The sequence below is a fragment of the Ammospiza caudacuta genome, chromosome 6 (assembly GCF_027887145.1).
Source record: "Ammospiza caudacuta isolate bAmmCau1 chromosome 6, bAmmCau1.pri, whole genome shotgun sequence".
NCBI classification, from domain to species: domain Eukaryota; kingdom Metazoa; phylum Chordata; class Aves; order Passeriformes; family Passerellidae; genus Ammospiza; species Ammospiza caudacuta.
Window position 1 is genome coordinate 61,511,308 of NC_080598.1, and position 22,624 is coordinate 61,533,931.

The 22,624-nt window shown below is 41.2% G+C and overlaps 1 protein-coding gene across 3 annotated transcripts in view; it reads right to left on the reverse strand.

The window, feature by feature from the left end:
* Positions 1–6,518: 6,518 nt before the first annotated feature.
* Positions 6,519–22,624, reverse strand: part of ARID4A (AT-rich interaction domain 4A) — a 47,844-nt gene continuing 31,738 nt past the window's right edge. Inside the window, exons 12-24 of one of the 3 annotated variants that reach the window (XM_058807919.1) lie at positions 21,712–21,806; positions 21,295–21,392; positions 19,716–19,944; positions 17,854–18,104; positions 16,331–16,528; positions 15,183–15,267; positions 14,914–15,046; positions 14,402–14,464; positions 12,270–13,400; positions 11,216–11,320; positions 9,516–9,731; positions 9,145–9,291; positions 6,522–8,693 (exon numbers count right to left, since the gene is read on the reverse strand). In XM_058807919.1, coding sequence (XP_058663902.1) covers positions 8,590–8,693; positions 9,145–9,291; positions 9,516–9,731; positions 11,216–11,320; positions 12,270–13,400; positions 14,402–14,464; positions 14,914–15,046; positions 15,183–15,267; positions 16,331–16,528; positions 17,854–18,104; positions 19,716–19,944; positions 21,295–21,392; positions 21,712–21,806 — 2,855 coding nt within the window. In that variant the 3' untranslated portion in view covers positions 6,522–8,589. Of the gene's footprint in view, positions 8,694–9,144; positions 9,292–9,515; positions 9,732–11,215; positions 11,321–12,269; positions 13,401–14,401; positions 14,465–14,913; positions 15,047–15,182; positions 15,268–16,330; positions 16,529–17,853; positions 18,105–19,715; positions 19,945–21,294; positions 21,393–21,711; positions 21,807–22,624 lie in introns of all 3 variants that reach the window. The other 2 variants (XM_058807921.1, XM_058807920.1) reach the window with 2 other exon arrangements.

Genomic DNA, 22,624 nt, shown 5'->3' on the forward strand with positions numbered 1-22,624 from the left:
CACAGAATCACTGGGTTGGAAGAGACCTTAAAGATCATCAAATCCAACCCATGCCCCAACACCTTAACTAAACCCTGGCACCCAGTGCCACATCCAGGCTTTGTTAAACACCTCCTTTCTCCTGTGAATGCCAGCAGGAAATCCAGGCTCTGCACAGCACAGGGTCTGTCCTGCTGCTGCAGGAGCCCACAGAGAGGTTTGGAAGGCAGCTGGATTGGGTTACAAACACAGCAGTGCTTTGGAAGGATCCTGACAGCTGCAATCCTGCAGTCAGGGCAATAGTGCAGTGGAATGACAGCAGGCACCTTGTGCTTCAGGTCTCATAAAATCCAGGGACAACGGGGACTGAACATCAGGAGCAGCAATTTTGAGACTCCAGGTGATGAGGAGTGAACCAGAGCTATTCCATGTCAGCTGCCAGGTTCTGTTTTTGATAGAGAGGCAACAGCAAGGAACAGAAAGAGCAGGAGGAGTTTTTTGTTGTTACCTTCTCTACCTTTCTATTTCCAGCAGAGCTTGAGTAACTCAGCTGTGGATTCCTGGCCCCTGAGGGCAGCCCACTGCCCTGCCACCTGCACCAACCACTGCTCTGTGTGCTGCAGCTCTGCCTGGAGCCCTGCTCCTGGGCTTGCCAAGGTGCAAGGAGCCAGTGGGGGCCTCCAGCCCCACATCTCTGTGTTCGTACCACAGCCCCTTCCTTCCTCCTGTGCCTCGTTACCCTGGAGATGGATGAGAGCTCACTGAAACAGTGAAGGCTGAAAACCAGCCCAAATAAGGCAGCAAGTCTGCAGTGTCCTGTTTTTTCAAAGGAATATCAAGCTAAAAATGTCCACGTTGTTTGCTACAATCAGGCCACAAATGCTGCAGCTAAATTGAATCAATACATGCACAGTAAAGACTTGAAGGCTTTCCTTGAAGCAGCTCTCTTTCTGTTAAACATTTGAAAATAATCCATGATTGAGATTTTCCACTGGATCTTCATGTGCGAAGAGGTGCTCAGAAAACTGCCTGAAGAGTTTAACTGAGAAAAGTGGAGGATTTTCATGTCTTCTGAACAAAGCACCTTGGGGCTGAAGTGAAGGGAGTTAAAAAAAGAATGGCTTTCTCTCATTTCTGTATTGGGAGCTAAGAAGATATTTAAATATTAGGACAGATTTCTTTTAAAAAAGGTAAAGCAAGTTTTAGAGGGACTTAGTTAATAAATTACCCACTTTCAGGTTTGGATAACCAGTTTTGTCAAAGCTCTGTTTCTCTACAAAAATCTTGTGGTCTTTCACATCCAGGTGACAGGTTGCATACAGACAATACAAATACATTTGAGCTTGGAAATAAAATGCATCCATGTAACTAAAGCATCCAGGTGATACAAATAAATAATGTAAAATTGGAAAAAAAAATGGTTTTACTCTGGATCCTTACAAAGACAACAGCATTTTCTTAAATCCATTAAGGGGTGTGAGGAGGAGGTGAATCACCTTGCTGAGGCACAGGAGGTGCAGGAAGGGATCCCACTCTGATGGGAGAAGGAGCAAAGGGTGAAGAATGGGAAGCTGCTGAGGGAGGAGTACTGAGAAAGCTGGAAAGGAAAAAGTGAGCCAAAGTGGAGGTGGGAGGGGAGGGCAGCCTGCCAAAAGCAGCTCAAGGAAACTGAGCTGGTAAACAGACACTCATTAGGGGGAGATGCTCACTGCAGCAGCAGTGAGGGACACAGATCCTTCCTGCTGCACACACACACACACACACAGCTCCTCCTGAGCCCACAGAAACCAGAACCTGTTCAGCAGCAAGGGTCAAATGAGAGCCTTGCTCCAGAGTGGCCTGGATAGCACAGTGCTGGCACAGCCAGCAGATCAATCAGCTGGAAGATTATAATGGAGGCTCTTTGAATTCTCTCCAGGATAAAAGCAAAGCCCCAATTTATGTAATTCCCTGCTGAGAGCTTCAACTGCTGAGCTCTGTTGGAAGGCAAGAAAAGGAGTGACTGCAGAGCTGTCAGGAGTGTGGGTGAGCACTGAGTGTGGCTGTGGCTGCAGAGCAGGGAGGCAAATCCTGTGTGCTCTGGCATTCCTCACTCTGGGAACTGGAGCTTAGCAACAGCTCTTGCTTCAGCATCTTCTCTCAGCTAGCTGGGAAGTCAGCACATGGCATTTGAGGAATCCAGTTCAAACCTTAGGAAGCCCATTAAGCTCAGCTCCAAAATTCCTTGAATGAGTCTGGCCCAAACTCTAAAAGCTGTAAAAGCAATTAAAGCCTCTGACACCTAAACCTGCATCATGTCTGCAACCTTGCATTTCCAGAGGACAGAATTAAAAGAACTCCAAAAGTTACAATTCTGCCTCACACTGCAGGGTTTTAAAAATGATGTTTTACCTTAACTTCACACTCCTTTGTGTTTTGGTGTCAGGGAGCAGCAGGTTCTTCACAATAAACGTCAGGTGAAATGCATATGTTGCAGTTTTACAGCAACAACTGGAATTGAATCAGGGGAAGTACATTAGTGACTATTTTGCAGATTAAACTGTTGTTGGATTTCTGACTATATTGTGCCACAAGGCACTTGAAGGATGGATCCTGGGGCACCAGGAGAGGGGCAGGGTCACCCTTGGAGCACACAGAGACTGCTGGGGCACAGGCAGATACTCCTGGGGGGGATGGAAGTAGATGATCTGTCAGAGTCCTTTCCAATCCAAACTGGTTTTTATTCTCCAGAGACATAAGGAAATGTCTTATGGAAGGTCTGGAAGAAGACACAACACATTTCACTGCAGGGGATGCAGGGAGCAGTGGCATCCCTGGGCACTGGGACAGCCCAACAGGAAAGGTTTTATAAAAACCAGCTCTGGGCTGAATGTAACATGAGCTGATCATTCAGAGGCACAGAGAGGCGTTACCCTGCACGGGGATGCTGCCCAGGGCCTCTGAGCCACAGAGAAATCACATTCCCATCAATTGTTCAGGGCTCTCCAAAGAAAAAGCAAGAAACAAGAACAGCAGCAGCCAAACCTCAGCCACAGAGATCAGCTCCCCCCTGCACTGCCTGTGGATAACAACATTCCATAATTATTCCCACAGCATTTTGTGGGACTGCTCTCACATTCTGAGTCAATCACATTCAAATACCTGCACAGACAAACATAAAATTTTACCTCTCACTGGTTCCAGTGCCAAAACATTTCCTCATCAGAGAGGGATTGTCCTGCCCACCTGAGGGAGCCACTGCCCCTGTCCATGCCCCTGGGATGGCACACAGGGGTCACCTGCAGGGTGGGAAGCAGAGCATGTGCAGAAGGAATTAAGGGTTGGGGCTTTCCTTTTTTTTTCCTTTTAAAATAGCTTTATTTATTCATAAGGGAAATAAAGGAGCATCAAAAGATATGGTTTTAAGTTTCACATAAACATAAACAAGTTCCTTGTTAAAGCAGAAAGCAAACACACTCTTGTGCAATATAGCAAAGTATTTAATACAAATTCCACATCTTACCCCTCCTTATGAAACTGGCATAGCTGGCAGGAGCAGGGTAAATTAGGTCAGGCTGTACCCAGATGAGGGATTAGAGGAGGAGTTTAGGAACAGCTGAAGACACCAACAGTGCTGGAATGGAAATGTTGTTGGGTTTACTCTCAACAGCAGGAAAGTGAGAAATCACCAAAGCCCAGCACCAAGGCAGGGCAGTGTCCCCCAGCAGCAGCTCAGGGTCAAACACAGTGACAATTCCTGCAGGCTGGCACAGCTCCAGGGCAGCTTTCCTTGGCTGGCAAATACTGCCAGAGGGAAAGTGAAGCAAAGCTTCCATGGTTAGTGCAGTGAGTGAGCTGTGCTGGGGCACTGAGGCCAAGGGGCATCAAACAAAGCCAATTCTCATCTCTGGAAATTCTTGGTGAGGGATGAGCAGCAGCACAAGGATGTGAACCAATGTGAACCAATGCAAACAGCTGCAGAGCTGAAGCAGAACCAACCTGCTCTGAGCCAGAATGCCACTGCAGAATCTCTGCAATGGGAAGGAGCAAGAATAACACCATAAACAGCAAAGATAATTCAAAATCAAGAAGAAACAAGAAAATTACTATTCTTAGAAAAATTTTCACAATCAACACTTTTATCCTTCCAGTTTTCTTCAAATGGCAGCATGGTGAGCATTTGTCATTGAGCTGGGGCTAATCATAAAATCCACCACTCACTGGCATTAAAACAAACACACCATCAGGCCAAAAACACTGGAACACAAAAAGTAAATTTACATATCCATCCAAAGCAATGGATGGGGCTAATAAATAAATACTTCAATAAATAAATACTTGTGGAATTTGGGGAATGCGCAGGTATTCAGAGCAAACAGAAGACCCCAAATAAATCCCAGCTCCTCTGGGGTAACTGATAAAGGTGAGTAATTTTAAACACTGAGACCTCTTAAAATCCCATCCTGTTTGGTGTGAGGCAATATGGGAGCATGACAGACTTTCTGAAAATCTGAGAGAAACAGCTTAATAGTGTGAGCTAATTACAAAATGTCATTTTCCTTAGCCCTGGAATTACAGTGAGTCAGCCTCTGGGAATATCCCCTTTGGTTCCACTGCTTTATTATGGCCCCCACATCTCCAGAGCCTCACACTCTAGCAAATAATAAAATCCCAAGACCAGAGAAGGAAAATAACCAAGATTTCAGTGCATGATTTTTGCAAAGGGCAGTGAAGTTTTTTTTGCAGTGAAGTAAACAGCTCAACATACTTTTGTGAACAATTAATCTTTTATTTCAGCTGGTAAATCTGGCTCATGTCAGATTTCTTTCAAGCCATCAAACCAAACCTGCTTTTTTCTTAAAAAGAAGACTACAGCATTTCTTAGATTTACTGCTGTTAAAGAATTCCAGTAAATGCTGCCCAGAAAATCCATTTGGCTGCCTCAGCTATCCAAGAAGATTTTTAATGGGCAAAAAAAGAACATGTTATAAAAGTAATAATTTTTTAATGCAATATTCCATCTGGCTGACAAACCTGTCTACAAAGAGAAGGCTCTCCCAGCAGTGGATTTTCTGACTGAGGCACAGGAGCTGACAATCCTTAGATTCAGTTTCTCCTCCCAGCTCCACATCAAAGCCATCCTGAGTAATTCTGGTAGCCATTTCTGCATGACTCCCCCTACAAAAAAAAAAAAAAAAAAAAAGACTATGTAACCATTTTAAAAATTTCTGTCTAATACTGCACCTTCTAAAAAATTAGACTGAAGCATGCACAAAAACACAAACACTGATTTAATCACCTTTTCTGCTGCTCCCTGTGAAGGTCAGACACATCATCCTTCAGGAAGACAAATTTCTTTGCCCTTGTTATGCTTTTCATTCACAGGTAATTATTACTGAAAATCTGTTTAACCTCAGTCAAAACAATGTTTTGTTATTATTGTTCTGACAACTCTGCTTCTCTTGCCTGATTAATCAGAAGAAACTTTCCCAGCCACCAGCAACCTGATGGAGGAGCCAAAACCAAGCAGGGATTTAACTGGGGGTTCTGAACTTTCACATTAGAAAATAAAAACTCACCAGTACAAATGCAGCTGATACACTTGATGGAAAGTGAATAAAACAAGTAAGGAAATGAATCTTACTTACCTTATGTCCTTGCATGGAAACATTCTGAGGTTTTCCATCTTTCAGATTTTTGCTAATACAAAAATAAATTATCTGGCAGTTCTTTGTATCAACTGCAGAAAATGAAGGAAGAGTCTGATTCTCTTACAACCGTGCTTCTTTTAACAGTGTTCATTCCATACCTTAATTTTATTTTATTTTTTTTTACCTTCTAAGAAAGCTTGAAATAGCAAACACCATTTTGAGGAAAACCTGTAGAAGATCAGAAGGCAAAAGAACAGCACAAAGACTGCCAAGAAGGTGCTTTATTTCTGCTTGGTCTCAGAAACACAATACCTAATCTCTTACTAAAAAAACCCCAATTCTGTATAATCATAATTACTGTGTCTTCAACAGGACAAACTTCCAGCTAGTGAAAGACACTTTGGAATTTATATAAACAAGACTTCAATGAGGGGATTATTGTAGAGTTAGAAATCATAGATTTTATTAGGGTTTCATCTTGATTTCACCTTTAACCCAGGACAGTTCAATGATTCCAGCTGGTTTTCTTTTCCCTGTGCAATTTTTAAACATCACAGCAAACTACTGCAAACTTCTACTGAATAATCTGATGTGCTCCTTCCCAGAAGGATAAAAACCAGGGAATCAGTGACAGGCTGGAGGCTTTGCCTTGGCACAAAGTGCATCTTTTGCTGCAGGTTCAGTGCTCTGCCAGAGTAACCCCAGCTGGTTTTGGGGTGAGCATGGGAAGCAGGTGGGAGAGGAAGCAGGGAGGAAGCTCTCCCTGTCAGGGCTGGAATGGGGTTCCATGATCCATGGGAGCATACCTGGAGCCTTCCAGCAGCATTTTAAACATTTCTAAGAGACAGGGACAGCAGCCAGCTGAGAACACACGCGGGGAACATCCAAGCCAGGGCAGCAGCTCCTCCATCCTCTGTGCCTGTTTAAGATCTCACAGTGTGCACACAGGTTAGAGATCAGAGATCTGCACAAGATGGCATTAATCTGTTATTTGCCAGGATTTTAGATTGCTTCTGTAAATATTAAACATTTGACCCATGTTACTTCCTTTTAAATGAGTATTGCTTTTTATTCGTAGCTGTTAGAAGATTAACAAGTAAAAGTTAGCTCTGAAAAAGTCTTTACAGTAATTTATGGAGATTAACTTTCCTATTTAGGGTAAAGTCCAGACATTTACAAGAACAATCACTTAAATAAAAATAGAATATAAAGCCTATGTTTAAAACATGGCCTTTATTAGCGCTGTCTAGTGAGCTCCATATTTATCTTACATTGAAATAGTTCTGCTTTGCTTAAGAAAAGACAGAAAAAGTGCATTTACAAGAGTACTTTTTCTTTAATTTTCTGCGAAAATGGAAGGAATTGGAATCACAAGTTGACAAATGCTGTAAAATGAAATTTCAAGAAACATCAATTTTAGTAATGCTACGCCATCACTAGTGTTTCCTCCTGACCTTCTGCTGTGTGGAACCAGAATATCCTGATATACAGTCTAGAGCATCTATGTTATTACTCTACAGCATATTAAACACAGAAAAAGGGGCTCAGGCCCCCTTTCAATGTACAAACATGAATAAAAAATTGTTTAAAAAAATCACTTTTTATACATAATGTATATGCAAACTGCTTTAAATACATGGGTTTGGAAGAGTTATTTACAAGCTGCATCAGCCTGTGGGACAATCCACAGGCAGAGCACACACAGTTGCTTTTACTTTATTGGTGCATCTCAACTTTGGGAGATAGAAATTTATTCGGCAGTACAGCAAACACAAGAACTTGTGACAAAGCATCTTAAGGGCAACCCAAGAAATTTTGTTCCTCCAAACAAGGTTAAGTACTAGGACTGCCAAAGTTTCCAAATTAAGTTTTATTTTAACCCAGATGCCTGCTGGCAGATCTGTGAGGTGGAGGATGTGTAGACAGACCCATTGGAAGTACAGGTTTGGCTACTGGATAACTCCTCCTGCAGAGCCAGAACTGAGAAGGATGTTTTGTCCAAAGAGTGAACTAACCTAGAATTTTTTTTTCCAATTTTATTAATATTTTAAAAAATACATAAAAATACAACATCCAATGTCTGAATAAATATATTTAACAAGTTGCAAGATACCTTATTTTACACAAAAATTTCAGCTTTAGAAATCTTGTTAAATAACTTCATTGTTGTTATATATTTCATTTTTCGTCTTTTTGTAACAAAATAAAAACTCTGAAATTACATAGAAAAAAGACAAAATATTTTTGTCAAGGGATAAGATAGTCCACTGAAAACCTATTCACAATTCCACTGTAAACATTAATAAACATTAAAACATTTGCATAATTGTGTGCTCAAAAATCCTATAAAAAGTGGAAGACTTATTACAACTGTAGTTTTCAGTCAACTACACTTCCTTTCACAATTTATTTTGTCCCATTTACAGCTTTAAAACTGGGCACATTGCTGAACACATACTTTGGCAGTTCTGTATAGCAAGTGCTTCCACAAAGAGGAACTACTCACCAAGAGTTACCCACAGCTTGGTGAAAGTGCAGCAGTTGCTCAGTTCTTTTGGATAATACTCTGATGTCTGCTTGGTACACTTGCTTTTTTTTTTTAAAGATCACCCTAGAACACCTGAATGCTTCATTGGACATTAACTTTGCAAATTTGATAAGTGCCCTTCCTCTGTGTTAGGAAAAAAAAAAAAAAACAAACAAAAACAAAACAAAAAGAAACAAACAGGAAACAAAAACAAACACAATTACAAGGATGCCACGTTGTGCCTACAAACCTTCAGTTACCAATGAGCTTAAGTTCTCTGAACAGTAAATTAAACAAAAGAAGAGGGTAGGAGGGGGGAACAGGTACAGTCCAGCAGTGGAAGTGTGTACAGGATATACTTGGCAATGTCCAACCAGTTGAGTGCTTTCTGTGGCAGAATTTCAGGGTTTATGTCCATGGCAGAGAGCTGCTGGCAAGGCAGAGAAATGTTTATCACCTGCACTCCACAGCCAGCACGTTCTGGGGAGGAGAGGATGATGAGGGGCTCATTCCAGTGTCTGAGGAAGCAGATGACATGGATGCTCCTGTGTGGGACACTGAACACACAGAACAGCAGATCAGCATCAGGTTATCAAAGTACAGCTCACAAGGAAGGTTTCCTTGCTTTTAGGTTGTGTAAAAGACATCAAAGAGCAGCCCAGGCACAAAAAACTGATATAGAGGTTCTGCCAAGTGCTTTTCCTGCTGTATTCACACAGGATCAGCCTTACCCAGTTATTGAAAAGGTAACTCAGATGAGTCTAATGGAAAGACCTGCACTAGGAAATCCAAGTTTCTATCACACAGTTATAAAAGACTCAGCAAATGTTTCTGTCAGGTTCAAGTTCCAAAACACCACAAATATTCTTTCTAAATACACACAACAAACAGATGGTAACACTTTCCTTTCTTCTAAAATATCATCAATTCAACTCAAATTGCTTTGAGACACACATTTCCAAACAAATTAACTCCTCATGGGAATCATAAAGCAAATCTCAAGCTCACCTTCTCTGTCTTTCTTTTTCAACCTTTTCCTTCTCCTGTCTATGGTTGCTACCTCTGACTTCAAGGACATGTAGTATTTTCGGATCTCCTGTAGCTTTTCTTGGAGGAAGGAGATCCTTTCAGTGCTGCTCATGTTGTCCAGTTCATCTGCAAGTGGAAAGGAAAGAAAAAATACCTTTGTCAAGGTGATTATAAACAAATGAATGCAGTTCTTAAGAGGACGTAAGACACAGCATGGAAGACAACACATTTCTGTAACAATGTCAGAAAAGGCCTACATCTAATCTAGAATCCCAAAATTTTCATGTTTTTCCTTCAGAACAAATTTTCTCACCAATTCCCTGTAATCAAGTCATTTCTAGAATCCTTACTGAGCTGGAAGCTCCATTTGTAGACTCTGGGTGAAGCATTCTGGTGGTGCTGCTTGTCCCTGTGCTTGTCCTTCTCTCCATCCTTGATGTGAGGAGAAACCACCCTGGCAGGGGAGCGGGAAATCTTCTGGGGTTTGGATGCATTGATGTGTTTGACAGGAGTACATTTACTGGAACTGTCCAGGACAGGGAGATCCTCACTGTCACTGCTTTGTCCTGCAGGAAAAAAAAATCATTTGGACTTAAAAACTCCACATTGACATTTTTAAAATTGTGGTTATAAAGAAAACAATGATCCAAAAAACTCTGCTGCTTCTTGCTTAGAAGATCACAGAACACACCCAAGGAATAATGATCTCAGATTCCATGGATAACCTGATCAGACACAACATGCACTGAACTCTCAAGTGTAATAATAATTGATGCAGGGCTAGCTAGGCCTAGTTAAAAAGTAATAGCCAAACTTCTGTACAGAAATAATAAATAAATTTACCAAAATTAGAATATTAGAGCACTGATAAACTGCCTTACATCACCTATTTTAGCTTTCTAATATAAAGCAGGCACTAAAACCCCTTTCTTAAAGATTAAACCTGGATTACTATGGGTAGGTAGCACTATGGGTGGATTACTATGGGTAGTATTTAGTTATTAAACTGCTTTACACATCTAAAGGAACAACTCTGAAATATGACTAAAACAACAGAAGTTCAACATGTAACAGAAAATTTTTAGCTCATATATTCAAATATTTTAGATTCCCACAATAACTGCCAAGTTCTCCACAGGCATGTTAAATATATCTGAATATATGTCAGATAATTATATTAGCCAGTATTTTAGTTTGATATTTAAAAATATAACAGCGTTGCCACAAAGCCAAAATCACAGATTCAGTCGTGCAGTGATTGTCAAAACTTTTGTGACAGGACAAGAGGGAATGTCCTTAAGCTGAGGGAGGGCAGGGACAGATGGGATATTAGACAGAAATTCTTTATAAAAAGATGGTCAGGCCCTGGCACAGGGTGCCCACAGGAGCTGTGGCTGCCCCTTCCCTGGCAGTGTTCCAGGCCAGCTTGGATGGGGCCTGGAGCAATCTGAGATTGTGAAAGGTGTCCCTGCCCATGGCAGGGGATTGGAACAAGATGACTTTTAAGGTCCTTTCCAAACCAAACCACTCTCTGATTCTCTGAAAAATGAGCTGCAGAAACACAAAAATTCAGACTTTCATAGCAAGTCATAAAATAATCAGATGCTAGAGAGAAAAACTAGACAAGATGCTTTTGGATGAAAAGCTTTTCCTTAGCATCCAACATTTTTCTGTATTTCAAAAACATTTTTTCCCCAGGAGAAACACCTGTTTTAAGACTTTAAATGTGCCCTCTGCCAAATCCATAACACATCCAACATTTAAAAATCAGCATAATGCTAAATATGTACTAGCTGCTAATATAAACAATAATTTAGACATTTTTCTTAAGTAAGTAATATAAAACAGGCCAGAGATTTCCCAGTTACACTGGGAGAGAGCTCAGAACTCCTCTCCAGTTTGTCACCAATAATCACAATGAATAGAAATAAAAAACCTTGAGAGGGAAGCCCCATCCACTGGAAACTGTTTGTAACATGAGAACAGTATGTTCTTACACATATTTACAGGCCAGGACACCCTTCCCCCTCCCCTCTCTGCAGGAATATACCTGTTCCATTCTTTTCATTTTTGGCTGCAGCACTGGTTCGCTTTGGAGTTCGCTTTTGCTTTTTTGCCAGCGTTCCACTATTGCTGTCACTGGGTCTTTTTTGACCTGTGAGAGGAGGAAAAAAAAAATCAAAATAAAATATAATATACCTCAAATACTTCTGCTACTAAAAAGCTCTTTTTATAAGCAACAAAGAAAATTAAAACCAGAGAGCCTGAAGAGGAGGAAGCTCTGGGGAGAACTTAGAGCCCCTTCCAGGGTCTAAAGGGGTTGCAGAGAGCTGGAGGGGGACTTGGCACAAAGGCCTGGAGTGACAGGATAAGGGAGGATGGCTTCCCACTGCCAGAGGGCTGGGCTAGATGGGATATTGGGATAGAATTTTTCCTTGTGAGGGTGCTGAAGCCCTAGCACAGGATGCCCAGCCCCATCCCTAGAAGTGCTCAAGGACTGGATGGAGTTTGGAGCAACCTGGGATAGTAGAAGATGTCCCTGCCCATGGAAGGGGACTGGAACAAGACTGGCTTTGAGGTCCCTTCTAACCCAAACCATTCTGTGAATCTATAACCAGCAGACAAAACAGAGCAGCAATTTTTAGCCAAGTGACACCCACCTCAAGCCACCTTCAGGAGGATCAGAGCTGGTCAACATCAGCTTACAGTATTAATTTTACACTTTAAAAATCCTGCATTACTCAACACACTTGCTACATTTCTTATGTTTACCTAAAATTTCTATGAAACTGCAGTAGTGGTGGTGCTGTCAGGGTTCAGGAAGCATCTGGATGATGCTCTTTACTCAGAAATCTGTGATTCTCTTACTATTTCCCAAATAAGCCAATACAAATGAATTACATTTTATTGCAGCAAAAATAGTTTTATAGGTTCCCCTGATCCCATGGATATTGCCTCTCCCACGTGACACTACAAAACCAAAAAACAACGCTTCTTCCCTCCATGCAGACAAAACAGAGCAGCAATTTTTAGCCAAGTGACACCAGCCTCAAGACACCTTCAGGAGGATCAGAGCTGGAGTGGCTCCTCCAGGAATCGCTCACCTTTCTCTCCCGTCTCCCTCTCCTGGCCCGCCATGCTGCAATTGCTCGACGTGGTGCTGGCCTCGAATCCATTGGCAGACTCACTCTCACAGAGCCCCTCCTGAGACTCCTCTGCCACACTGTCCACCTCAATGGTCATGTCACTCTCGCTCTTGATGCTGCGGGACTCGTCCTGGCTGAGGGCCAGGGGAGAGGCCACCGGGAAGCTCGAGGGGATGCCGGGGGCTAAGGCAGAGGGGGCAGAGTTGGAAGCATTGGGGTCTGGCTTTTCTGCTGTTGTCTCTTCAGTGCTGCTCTTCTCCTTCTCATCCAAGTCATCCAGGTCTACTTCATGGCACAGCAAGGTCTCAGGGCCAATCTGAGGCATTGTGTCATCCTCATCTTTCAAGGGCAGGCTCTCGTTGTTTTCAGCTGGCCGTTGGAAGTTGTCACTCCTCAGCTCTGCCCCGTGCGGCGCCGATTCCGCCACCAGGGACGGCATCTCCTGGTTCTCAGTTCTGAGGGACTCCTCAGCATTCAGCCCTCTACATTCCTCTGCTCCACTACATTCATTGGTCCTCTCTTCAGATACAATATTTGGCACTTCCATCTCGCTCTCCCGCCGGTTTCTCTTCTCAGGTGATGCCTGTTCCAAAGTTTTCCTTTTTAAAAGTTTCTTATCTTTTGTGGAGGGCTCTGTTTCACTTTCAGTAGTGCTGGAAATGTCTTTACAGTCCAAGGAAGACACATCTAACCTTTCAGGTTCTGTAAGAGATTCATTTGCCACCTCTTCCTGGCTTCCGGGTGCAATCTTTGCATTCTCCAACGAAGGATCTTTTGTCTTGCTCCTTCTCCCTTTTCCCTTAGGTGATTTTTCAACCTCTCTTTTGATTTCTTCCATTTGATCAGTTTTGTTTCCAAAAATTTGAACAATTTGTTCACTTTCCTCAACTTCCAGTTTCAGTGTTTCTAGCTGCTGTACTTGAGTCCTGTCGTTTTCCTTCAGCACATGAGAAATCTTTGGGTTTTCCTCATCCAGCTTCTCATCACGGAGTTTTTCACTTTTTTCCAGTTCTGAAGTTTCTGGAGAAAATTCTTCATTCAAATTCTTTTCAGATGACTCATCTGCTTCACTGTCAGATGTGCCAGAGTCTAAAAAAAATTTAAAAAGAAGCAAACAGCACCCTAAATAATGAATTGCAGCATGACTTTTTATTTGAACCTCACAAAAATCCTGCTTTCAGTAATCTATGGTGTTAACATCAGTTTGCAGTAATAACTTTACACTTTAAAAATCCTGCATTACTCAACACACTTGCTACACTTCTTATTTTTACCTAAAATTTCTATGGAACTGCAGTAGTGATGGTGCTGTCAGGGTGCAGGAAGCATCTGGATGATGCTCTTAACTCACGTGATTTAGCTGAAGTCTGTGATTCTCCTACTATTTCCCAAATAAGCCAATATAAGTGAATTAGATTTTATTGCAGCAAAAACAGTTTTAGAGATTCCCCTGATCCCATGGATATTGCCTCTCCCATGTGACACTACAAAACCAAAAAAAAAAACCACTTCTCCCCTCCATGCAGAGAAAAAAACCCAACCCAAACCCAAAAATAAAAACCTTCTAAACCCCAGTATGGACATTTCATTGCTGAACTATTGTACAAATGCTGCACCACACAGAGAGCAAGCATTAGTACATTACCAGGAGATTACTCAGGGACCTGTACTAAAAGGAGACAGTGATTTCACTTCAGTTCTTGTTCAGAGAGGCTTAGAAACACCCAAGATGTGCTCCCATTTGTGTATAATTAACAACTCTGCTGGATGATGGAGTATTGAGGTTGAGGACTTAATTAGCACAATAAAGACCATCATTATAGCCCTGGATTTGGTCTGTTCAGGACTGAAAGGCTCTGGCTGAAGAACATGGGATGACTTGTACAGTCACTGACTGCTCTTGTGTGAGCAAGCTGTGCTCCTCAGCAGTGTCAGCTCAGCTGCTTACTCAACAAAATTTACAAGGAGAAAGGAAAAAAAAAATAACCAACTAAAAAAAGGTTAAAAAAAACCCCCAAAAAAACCCAAACTTCTTTTCAAAAAGGTACTGAAAAAGCCTCCAAAGCATACACAGGGCTGAGATCACTCACCGTTTGATCCTCTATCAGAATCAAACATTCCTGAGCTACGTCTGGTCTGCCTGCGAGGTGTTGCTAAAATTAAAATCGAAAGAATTAATTTGTATCGATCGGAGGGAGCACCCAGTCCCGGTGACGTAGTCCCGAAAGGCGGAGCAGGAGCTCTGGGCTCCAGCCGAGGGCACCGAGCTCAGCCCTGGCTCCCCCTGAGGGCACCGAGCTCAGCCCGGGCTCCCCCTGAGGGCACCGAGCTCAGCCCGGGCTCCCCCTGAGGGCACCGAGCTCAGCCCTGGCTCCCCCTGAGGGCACCGAGCTCCCCCTGAGGGCACCGAGCTCGGCCCTGGCTCCCCCTGAGGGCACCGAGCTCGGCCCGGGCTCCCTCTGAGGGCACCGAGCTCGGCCCGGGCTCCCTCTGAGGGCACCGAGCTCGGCCCGGGCTCCCTCTGAGGGCACCGGGCCCGGCCCGGGCTCCCCCCTGAGGGCTCCGGGCTCGGCTGTCCCTGCACCTCCGGAGCCACATTTACCTTCGCTGTTGGGCGTTTTGGGGAGGCTGCAGGACGTGTTGGATGGGAGAGTGGATTTCAGAGGGGGCCGCCCACGCTTGGATTTTTGTTTCTCCTCATCCTTCTTCTCATCCTTTTCACCATCTTCTTTATTCTGCAGAGGAAACAGTGGATTTTTATTAATGTTTCATTGCTGATTATCAAACCTTTTGCTCTATTAAAAACTAGACCGTGGCCTGAAAAACTTTTCTTTAAAAACAGTACTACAACAGACTTATTGAAATCATTACTTTTGTTTTTTTCTTCTGTTTTCTCTTTGGTCCTCCTTTTTCCACTGGCCAGATAATCCGATCAGCTTTCACCCATTCATCATACCTGAAAGGGAATGAAAGCATGCTGTTATGTTGTTTGAATATGAGGAGTAAAAGACATGAATTAACACAAAATATTTATTAATGAGGTAGGAAAAGGCTCAGAGTACCCTGGGGTAGTGGAAGGTGTCCCTGACTATGGCAGGAGGGTGGAATGAGATGGGATTTCCTTTCCAACCCAATCCACACCATGACAGCAGAGCCTCTATTTACAACTCATGCAGTAGTCTGGCCTTGGAAAGGTGAATGACATTTCCAGTCCATAAAAAAACCTTAAGGGATGAGGGAATTAAGGTACAAACTTCCCAGTCTCTCACTGGAGCACTCAGGGGACTGAGTCAGCTCTAAAGTGTCACTTGTTCCACATCAGACACATATGGTGTGTTTTCACCATACCTCAGCAGGAAAATGTACCTTTTTTTTAATTATGGCACCAAACAGGATGAGATTCTGAAAAGCACAAACACTGATGCTCCTCAAAATCTCCTAATTGTATTAGTAAAGGGAACCTGTAAATATTTAGGGAATACTGTCACTCTCAATTTCATTTTGCCACATAAAGCAATTTGCTTATGGATTTGGAACACCACATGTTATATACCAGAAGTAAATAAAGTGCTATAAAGACTGCCTGCCAGGAGAAGCATTTTTACAATCCCAGTTAACATTCAATACAAGAATATTTTGGCAATTTTATTGCCAAAATTCCAGTGCTTAATACACTTAATTGTAAATATCTTCACCACTATCAATGGCTCCCTTAAAGGAAAATTTGCTAATGCTAACACTGACAGACACAATAAATATCAGGGATACTCCTCGAACGGGTGAGGATTAGTAAGGCAGATGGACACTTAGAAAAATACAAGTACATTCTGACATTTCAATGCAAGACCATGAACAAAATCACCAACATTGAAAAGTGAAGAAGACAGAGCCTGTTATGTTGATAATTCAATATGGAGCCAGGTCACTGACCATCTCTCACTTTATTTCCTTAAAAACAAAAATTTCTTTTGCAAATAAGCCTTTGAACAAAGAAAGGCAAGGCAATTTCTTATCCTCACCTTACATTCCAACCGTAGTAATGAACTAAATATAAAACCTCTCCATCATCAATTTCTGTGCTTTTAATACTGGCTTCATAGATTTTTTGAGTCTTTCCACGTCCATATTTTACTTTCACTTTGGTTCCAGTCAGGCAGGGTTCTGTGTCCTCCTCATCCTCTTCACCTTCTGATTCTCCTTTGTTCTCAATTTCTTCCCTGCAGTAAAATATATTTTAAATGCCCACTAATTAGTAACAATCATATTTTAAAATTTAGAGAGTAGTCGAGGTAGAAAAAGGCTGCAACAAAAAAAGAAATTAAATTTCTATACCTTGTCACATCTCTGAAGCTTGCTCAGAAACAGATTTTTTTAAATCAAGAACAGAACTTAGGGATAATAGGGCTAAGTGCCAAAAATATCCAGCAAGTTTTATTAAAATTTAAACACAAATTATAAAGCATACAACTACTTCAAAGCTTAAAGATTATTTTTAAATTGATATTTTGATAATACAAAAAGGAATAAAAGTTAACTCAGTGTGTGTCTCCTAAATAGCATAGGAAGAAAGAAGTAACTTCAGTTTCTGAAATATTTGATTTTGACACATTATTTATAAAAAAAAGGTACTTTTACCATTGGCTTAACATGCTACAGTTTATTAACTGCACCTGAGTTTGAATTGTGATCCTCTACAGTGAATCCATCACAGTGATCCTCTCATGACACAAACACCATTCCACTGGAAAAAATCTTGATCACAAAAGTGTTCAGCCAAGCTTAAAAGTGTCTGCAGAGCTCTTTATTAGATACATCCACCTCTCATTACAACTTTAGCTACTGTTTAAATATTATACTCAAACATATTTTGATGAACTACAATCAAACCTATTTTTAGCTATAATTCCTTCCCTACTTAAGGGACAATTTGGCATAATTTAGAAGTTACTCTACAAAAAAGTCAGCAAGAGATAAAATACTAAAAGGGACTATGAGTTTGCTTTTAATGAAACAGATTTGTTGGCCTCCAGTGAAAGATCAATTATCTTGTGGCAAGGAACTCAGAGGACAAGTAACACCCACACAGCTTAAAGAAAACTTTGCTGCCTTGATCATCTGAGAGTAAAAACAAGGAGCCTGCAGCTTCACCAGCCATCAGCAAACCCTTCAAAGCACAGGAGAAGAGGGATTTGCCATATTTCTGTTTCCACTGCCCAGGGAAGTGTCCCCAAGCTGTTCCCACCCTCTCACAGCCTGGTCAGTTTGGTGTCTGGAGGTATTGTGAGATAAAACACCAACACAGCCTTGGCAAGTGAAGTGACAGTGAAAAATACAGCCTGGCATCGAGCACAAAAAGATGCTTCCAGAAAGTACAGCAGGCTCTACAAGCTTGAAATAAAATGTTCCCTTCCCTGCCTGTCTGAGTGAATAAGGCTGCTGATTTTCACACTTCAGGAAGATCAAGTCTGTGTCCTCCTGCCTGGAGAACAGCTCAATCATGGCACAGAGAGACTCAAAGAAGGTGATACAAGTCAGTGCTTACCTGTCCCTCTGCCTCTCTTCCTCTTCATCTGACTCTTTATCAGAATCCTCCTGTTTTTTAATTTTCTTCTCTTTTTGCTTTGGTGTGCTTTTCTTCCCTAGAGGAGTTTCATTTTCTTTCTTTTCTGCATTCTCAGGTGTTTCCTCTACATCTTTGTTTTCTTTGTTACTGTCTTTTAACTTGTCTTGTGTTTTATCCTCTTCACCATCTTTTTTAGCAGGGGCTGCATCACGGGCAAGTCTTCTTCGTCCCTGGAACAGAAATAAAATCACTCTAATGACTCCTGTCCCCTGCTTTCTTCATAACCTCTCCAAATCTCAGCAAAAAAGTGAGACATGCAACTCCTGTAGAGAAGAAAGGCTGGAGATGACAAAAAAAAAAGTGAAAAATATTCTAAAATAGTAAAATTAAAGCTTTAAGTATTTTCTATCTGCTTCATTTGGAATAATGAGGATGAGTTTCTGATTAACTGATGGAGGATTTCAGGACATTTGTTTGGACCTGTAATGTTTGTTACTCTGACAGAAAAGGCCAAAATGTCTTGTTCACCTACAGCAATATCATTATTTGAGTGCTTGTATAGGAATATGGAGGGGAGGCATCTTCAATCCTGACAGTCACCTGTGGACATCAAGGGCAGAAATAGAGTTTCAAAAAACTCTAAATATCCCATTTTTAAAAGGCACCTTGAGTACTCAAGGCAGTTGCTGCCTGGGACTATCTGCAACTGATTCTTAAGAGTTTTAGCACAGGATTATAATTTGATTTATTAGAAGTCTCTTGATGGGATCATTGTTTTTTAGTCAGAACAAAGAGCTAATTATCATAAAGACAAAAAATTCTTACATTTCTTTATCCTTCTTTTGAGCTTTCTCAAAAAGAAAAACTCAAAAATAAATGAACAAACTAAGAACAAAGCTAATGTCATGTCAGGAAGTTCACTGAGGCTGATGCAGCTTGGAACAACCATTTTCATTTAAACAGAAATATAACAGAAGTCTCAACCTGTGTTTACACCATGTCCTTTCATCTATTAATCTATAAGGCCACATATTTGCTTGAAAAGCTGCTTTGCAAGGACGACTTCAACTGAATAACGTTTTAGTCAAACACAATCTTTAGAACTTGAACAATTTAAAAGCAGCAATTGTTGTCCTTTAGTAGTTATACTCTGTTGAAGAGCACAAAATGTTCTTTTAACATAATTAAATGAGTGCTGTAGTCATATTCCAACACCTTTGAAGTACTGTCTGTATTCTTCATGGTGTTTAGTACCCTCCAGCTGATGGGCCACTGATCTGATCTATGTAGCTACTAACACAACTCTCACTTCTACAGCATTTAAAGACAAATGAAGGCTAAACTTAATTGTTCCTCCCTCTACTTTTGTCTATATACTCTAAGATCTGAGTGTTTCTTCTATTAGAAGAGAAACTGTGATAAAAATCAAGCTCAGAGAAATGGGTCTTCCTTTGATTCTAAGATCCACAGCAGGTTTTTGATATTCCTGTTTCTTGCCAGAAGGCTCCAGGTTCCATGTGCCTGTGGAAACCCTCACCCACAACCAGACTGTCCTGCTGTGTTTCACTGCTGTGATGAGAACAGCTCCAAGGCATCCCTGAACCACAGCACTTCCAGCTGAGCCTGAGCAGATCCCAGGCATGGTGTGGAATATGAAGGAATAATCAAATCAGACTCTGTGTCCAGGTAGAACATAATTAACACTCCCAGAACTCCACACTTGGACCAGTGCAACAATTCCAATGTGCAGCTGCTGCACAGGGAAAACTCACTATGGGAACTGTTCACTACACAAAGGGGCTTTGTTAGGGAGTAAACACAAATCAGTCCAGACCACTCACCCTTGGGGATCTTAGTTCAACTTCTTCTTTCTCACTTTCACTGCTGGAATAATTTTCTTCTGCTTCTTTTTTAACTTCTGTTGGGGGCATTTTTTGTTCCTCTTTCACACTTTCCTCCATTGGTTCCACGTGTTTCTGTGTCTCTTCTACCACTTTTGGTTCATTGTGATGGATGGTCCTAAACTGAATGTTTGCAGAACGGCAGTACTCTTCAAAACCATAAAGATACCTACAGACAAGCAAGGTTCCATTTATATTCCATGGTTTATTTTTCATTTATTGCAGTGCATAAAACCTATTTTCCTGCTCAGTAACTTCAGGAAAATAATAATAAAAAAAGCACACAACAACCAAATAAAAACATAAAAGCTAGAGAAGGTTTTGAAGTGAAACAATTTCATAACAAATGCTAAAAAAGAATACACAGAGGTGCTTCTCATATATTTAACTCCATTTCCATCCAGTTAAGAATTCATGACAGTAATGCCATGCATGAGCTTGCTCTCTGGAAACTGCCTGTGCACACTTTAATCCATTTATAGGTGACAGAGGTATGAATTAGTTTATTCCTCAAAGAATTAATATGCAAGTTACAACACACTATCACTGTCACAACACATTTTCATGTGTCCAAACAACATCATCATTATTTCCACTGTAACAGAAACGAGTACACATTTACCAATTACTCTTTCCAGGATAAACACTCTTCTCTGTAAAATACAGACCTTAAACATGTGCCCAGTTCAAATCCCACTGAAGAGTGTCTCAACATTGTCATCTTCATTGACATCAACATGAGTTGAGTCATTACTCATCCCTATTTCCAAATTTCCTTAAGTTTGAGTCAAGAGAATCTCATTCTTCCCTTTTACTCAAAAAGCCCAATTGTTTCTTGTCAAACTTCCAGGAGGATAAACAATAAAACAGTTTTTATTTAGAAAACAAGCTTGGAAAATGTAATTCCTGAAAGGTTTCCAATTCAAAAATTAAAACACAGCTGAAAAGTGAGGGTGAGAAGAAAAAGATTTATGCATTTGGTCAATGTAAGTAATGATTTTACTATTTAATAACTCTCACATCCACCATAGCAATGCACACAGTTATTCTACAAATTCTGCAAAGATTTTATGTAAATGTACAATTTAAGCATGCCTTTTTTCAGTCAAAACCTTTCACAAAGTTAAAGCAACTGGTATAAAATTCTCCTCAATGCATATGAGATTTAAAGATTAAGGAGTCTTATTACTATTAATTGTCTAACTGGCAAAACTGGATCTGCCAAAGCTTATTTTATAAATTTCAGTGGTTTATTCTGAAAAAGCATCAGCACAGGAGGAAAGTGAAAGTTTCTTGGTAAAAAATGAGTAGAATTCTGATGTATTGGCACAACAGGAACTTATTGCCCTGACTGCTTCCTCCTTTCCTCCACATCAGCACTGGAAAATGCTCAGAACTGTTCATTAACTGAAGAATATAAAATACTGTCTCTAACTACCAAAAACCTCTTGAATATTGTCCAAGCTACAACTAGGAAAAGAAAGAAGTGTTCTCATCACTATCCAATACAAGTACTTACTTTCTATAAGCAGTTTTTACGTTGTAGGAAGCAGCTGAGTTCAAAATAGGAATGCCAAGGTCCATATAAATTTGCTTCCATACAGCACCACTTTCAATCTTTGGGGGAAAAAAAAAAGAGAAAAAATGAAGTTTATAGGTTTTGTTAAATTAGAACATTAAGGAATAATATCTAACAGAGCTAAAAGCCAAAGTCTTTTATAATCAATGAACAGTTTGGGTTGGAAGGGACCTTAAAAATCACCCAGTTCCAACCCCTTGCCATGGGCAGGGACACCTCCCACTATCCCAGGTTGTTCCAAGCCCCATCCAAGCTTGCCTGAACACTGCCAGGGATGGGGCAGCCACAGCTTCCCTGGACAACCATTTCTAGATATGAATAAACAGCCATTTAATTCAGGGAACATCCAGCACTTACATTGTCACACCCACCCTGCTGATAAACCAGCCTAAAAAGTTTGAAGAGATTAAGGTCCTTGTAGCCCAGAACTGGTGGTTTATTGATAGGAGTACCTGAATGAAATAAAACAGAAACAAGTTATCCCAAAGAACAGCAAGGTGCCTCTTGCATTCCTTTAGCACACATTTGATTACAAGTATTCTTCTGCATTTTAAAATCTGTATTTAATGAATTAAGGTATGTTCCCAAGTCAGTAAATTCCAATGATCAGTCAAGGCTTCACTCTGTTTTGAATGCATCATTATCCTTGGGTGGTTTATCAGCCTCCCAGGTTTATTAACAACCCCCATCCACCTGGTCCACCTGGCTGCATCCCACTGCTCCTCTCCTGAACAGGGAGCACAGCCAGAAGTGCAGGAAGCTGCAGAGAACACCTGAGGAATGCTGGAATAGAGCAGTGTGTGAAGAGATTAACTAAAAGCACCGTGGGCTGAAAGGAACGAGGAAGAAGCAGAGAGGTTGGATTAGGAAGAGACACTCAGGCAAATTGTCAGAATGTGGAAAAGCACAAGGACCTGACAGGACATGAATATTTGGGGCAGTTCCAGGGAAAAGAAAGAACTCAGATCAGCTGAGTGGCAGTGACACACAGAACAGTAATTATCTGCAGAAGGAGAAACCATAAGTGACTTAGGGCAAGTGGCTGCATACGTAGACAATAATCCTCCCAGCAAGGAAGAATGCCAAACCTCCTCCCTGCTGCTTTGTATCTTCCCTCAACTCCATGCAATTATATTTGGAATCATTAAAATAATTTTATAGGACTTTGGGAACACTGTCATGATTCCATGAATCAAAACATTTATACTGAGAGAAGAGAATGTAGAATAAATCTGCTGGGAACAGAAATCTTGCTATAAGGATGGAGAAG